Consider the following 4,383-nt stretch of genomic DNA (forward strand, 5'->3'; position numbering starts at 1 on the left):
GGGCCCCCCTTGGGAGGGGTTTCTCAGTTTTGAAAACTTTAGACATAGTTTTCCTTTGTTAGTTTTTTGGAAAGTTTTAAAATCTCTTGTTTTTTTTTTAACTTTAAGAATGACATTTTTAACTTTACGTGCCACCAAGGATGAGGTGCCACATAGGTTGAGCCTCATAGGGCCCACCCCACCTATGGACCTCTACTATATTATAAAGCTTGATTAAATCTAATTTTTTATTTCATAAAATATTTAATTTAATAATTAACTTTATTTGGTATTTTGGATTTCAAATACCTAAAACTAAAATTCATTTTTATGTGAAATTACATTACATGTATGCCAAATTATTCCAAATCTAGTCTGCTAAGAACGAGCTTAGTTTCTACATGAAAACTATTCTCACATGATGGTGAGCCATAAATCGAATTTCTATCTATACAATCATCCAACTGCGGATCGAATTGCTTTCATTGAACGTCTGTCACATGGAAGCATTCATCATTTCTTGACACTCTTGTAGCAACATAAAAAATGTTTATGCACAAACGCCTGTTACCAAAAGAAACATTTGTCTTCCCAGTGCGACAATCAATACAAGCGTTGGCAGTGGCGAAAAATGGCCTGCCAAGAATAATGAGGGTCTGGTGAGCGACATCAGTGCCCTTCATGTTCAGAACGAGAAAATCAACAGGAAAATAAAAGTCCTCGACCTTGACTAGCACATCTTCCAAGATTCTTCGGGGGAGCTTGGTAGACTTGTCGACCAACAGTAAGATGGTCATCATGGGCTTTAAATCCCCAATCCCAAAAGTGTCGTACAGAGAACCCGACAATATATTCACACTTTCCCCAAGATCGAGCAATGCAAGCTCGATGGTCATGTTTCCTATAACACAAAAGATGATCGGTGCCCCAGGATCCTTCAATTTAGGTGGGGCTTGTTGTTGAAACATTGAGCTCACCTGCTCAATCAGGAAATTCTTCTTAGGCAATGACCTTGATTTTCTGTTCTGAGTGCAAAGTTCATTAAGAAACTTTACATAGGTTGGCACTTGTTGGATGACATCCAGCAGAGGGAGGTTTATATGAACATGCTTGAATATGTCAAGCATTTCCTACATTCTAACTCATTGCTTACCTTAATCATTCATTTTTGGTAAGGCTTGGGAAAATGAGGCTCAAAGAATATACGAAGGAGAAAGCACGGGCTGTGAGCCATGCTCGCTTTCCTTGGGCCTGGTAGAAAAAATCGACTGGTTAATGGGTCTATCTTTGAGCTCTTCAGTCTTCTCTTAAATAGGGTAGAGTTTCTTCCCACTCTGAAGGGTCATAACAGAGTTGGCCTGCTCTTGATGAGACTTTTTGAGATGCAGGTCGTGACGCATGGGTTCTTTACCCCTCGGATTGACAACAGACTGACTTGGGAGGCTTTCCTCACTTCGTCTGCTCAAGGCCTCAGCCAACTGTCTCATTTGAGTTTCTAGCTTCGCTATCGACTGTGCATGGGAACTAAAGTTGGCCTTGATGTCAGAAAAGGCCTCAAGAATCTTCTTGTGAAAAGATTGACTCGATGTGGGCTCTTAGGGAGAAGGCAAGCTAAGTTGTGGAGGGGCCTGTGGGAATGTTGACCTTGGGTAACCTTATAGGGGGTTACCCAGTCTGTGTTATCTCTGGGAAGGCAGATAAGGTGCGCTTTGTGGATTTCTCTATGCAAAGTTGGGGTGGTTTCGCCATCCTGGGTTATAGGTGGGTGCATATAGATCGTGCACCGGTCTGATTTTGGGCAGCCTTCGCTTGCTCGTAAATGAATTCAGGATAGAGTGGCAATGTCGGACAATCTGAAACATAATGTGCAGGTCTAGCTCATAGCTTGCACACTTTTTTTATGTGATGTAATAAAGTTGGGTTAGTCAATAATTGATCAACTTTTCTGGTCAACTTTGATTTGCAATTCATGTTCGGGTCCAACTTCATTAATCCCTCCCTTTTGAGGACCACCAGGAACAGATGTGGTCCTATCAAGCCTGGAGGACAAAGCATGGTGCATAGATTTTTTATTCAGCATTTTGAATAGGATTCATGCCTCATCCTCGCTCTTGAGCATGAGCGTGCCCCCACACAAAGAATCAACCATCTGCCTGTCTTTCTCAGTTAGGCCATCGTAAAAGTATTGCACCAGTTGCCAACGGGGCACCTGGTAGTGGAAATACTTTCAGAGAAGATCTTTCATCCTCTCTCAAGTCTCATAAAATTATTCTCCCTCAATCTGAAAAAAGCTGATGATGGCTTTTTGAAACTAGTTCATCTTACCAATTGGAAAGTATTTCTTGAGAAATTCTCATTGCGTGCATTCCTAGGTGGTAATTTGAACTGAATCTAAGGCCTTTAGCCAGTGCTTGGCTTTATCCTTGAGGGAGAATGAAAACAACGTCAACCTCAATGCATCAACCCCAAAATTATTGGTCTGCACCATAAAGCAGATCTCGAGGAACTCATCGAGATGACGGTAGAGGTCTTCGTTGCTAAGGTCGTAAAATGCTAATAACATTTGAATGATCTTGGCCTTTATCTCAAGCTGATTGGCTCTTACATCAGGTCTCGTGATGAAAGAGGCGGGAGTGTAAGCATTGGGAGTAAAGTACTTTTTAGAGGACGGGTCAACTGTTGATCCTAAACCATGGGGCCGGGTCTGCGAGTTTTCCTAATGATGAACTTGGGGTCCTCTACGGGGTCTACAAGCTCAGGGTCAAGTGAGCGACGCCCTTGCATAAACCGCAGGTAGAGACCGGTGTAGCAACTTTTCTAATGGTTGGTTTTCTACCTAACTAGCGCACTAACGTGATCAAACCACACCACGAAATAGGGTAAAAATAAAATAAAGAAAATAAGAAAATAAGAAATAACAAACCTTAAACTTACAACTAACAAATATTTTTACACAAATCAAATTATGAGAACGATATCAATCGTACGCAGTCACCTCCGAGTAGGCTAATAGGTGGGTTATGCAGGAAAGGAAAGATGTTCTCTAGATCACAAGCATGTGGGTCTACAATCCTAAATGCAAAAAGCAAACTAATAGTCTTAATTAATCAACAGAAAAATAAACTAACAATCCTAAATAACACAAACTAGGCAACAAAATAAGTACTTAGTTCTTAATTCATCGTTTCCCAGCAACGACGCCAAAAATTTGATACATCTTTTTCAATAGAGTATTTTTGAGATATATTTTCAGTAAAAACATTTGTGCAAACTGTGCATCAAAATTTAAAAACTGGTTCACACTAGTGGTGAAGTCCAGGTCGAACACAGGGAACGAGATAAGTATTTTTGTACCTCACACAGAAATACTTTTGTTGCCTTAAAAAAAAATTAATTAACTAAATATAAGAATGAGTGATGCCCTCTACGAAAGACTTACAAAAAATAATTAATGTTTTATTATAGACCTAATGAATTAAATAAAGAAAATAAAATGAAACCTAAGCTAAAAATAAAAAAAGGTCTTTGGTGCTTTGAGCTTTTAGTCCCTTCCTTGCATTTGGTTTTTAGTCTTTTGGGGGTTGTTTGAGGGGCACTCTAAAGAGCTTGAAGAGCCTTTTGGGGACCTAAAAGGGCTCTTCAGAGGAACTTTTGAGGGCTCACCGTATGTCTGAACGCTTCCTTGCGAAAATAAAAAGACAAAACACAAAATAAAGCACAAAAACTCACAGAAATTCAATGTTAGTTTTAGTCAAAAATCACAAAAATATGAGATAAACTAACATAAAATACTCATAACATGTTATAACCACTACACTAAAATATAAAATAGTAAAACTAATTATTAACAAACAAGAACTAATTCATGAACTAAATAATAACTTAAAGCACTGAATGACAAAAGAAATCAATTAACTAACGAGAATGAAATCAACTAACATAAAGAACTATACTAACCAAATTTACACAAGAATTTTAATTAACTGAATAATAAAGTAAATGACAAACTACTTATATCTAACAAAAGTCGATAAATGACATAAACACAAATAATAACAATCGACCAATGTGACTTAACTAAATTACATTAACTAATTAATTTCTAATGATTCTAATAACATAAAATTGAACCTATACTAATTTAATTACTAAAAAAAAGATTTAATGCTAAACTAAAATTAACTAATTAAAAGAAAATTACCAGTACCAAAATCGACTAAAACTATTTCTACCTAAAAATGATACTTAATTAATTAACAACTAAAGTGTAATCTAAGTATAGAAAATAAAAATTCTGGAATTGAAAATATACTTAACTAATTGTTGAAAACAATAAATAATTCTAACTATTCGGGTGAATAAATAAATAAAAATATAAATAAACTAATTAACTATTTCTATCTA

At 37.0% G+C, this 4,383-nt stretch overlaps 1 protein-coding gene across 1 annotated transcript; it reads right to left on the reverse strand.

The window, feature by feature from the left end:
- Window positions 1-461: 461 nt before the first annotated feature.
- On the reverse strand, window positions 462-875 carry LOC149842717 (uncharacterized). The gene has a single exon (XM_090000725.1). The coding sequence runs from the start codon at window positions 873-875 to the stop codon at window positions 462-464; it is 414 nt and encodes a 137-aa protein (XP_089856851.1).
- Window positions 876-4,383: the final 3,508 nt, after the last annotated feature.

The sequence above is a fragment of the Nuphar pumila genome, chromosome 3 (genome assembly GCF_984573655.1).
Source record: "Nuphar pumila chromosome 3, dmNupPumi1.hap1.1, whole genome shotgun sequence".
Lineage (NCBI taxonomy): Eukaryota > Viridiplantae > Streptophyta > Magnoliopsida > Nymphaeales > Nymphaeaceae > Nuphar > Nuphar pumila.

Excerpts from the sequence above, each read along its gene's own strand:
- LOC149842717 (XM_090000725.1), bottom strand. The coding sequence starts at position 875 with ATGACCATCGAGCTTGCATTGCTCGATCTTGGGGAAAGTGTGAATATA.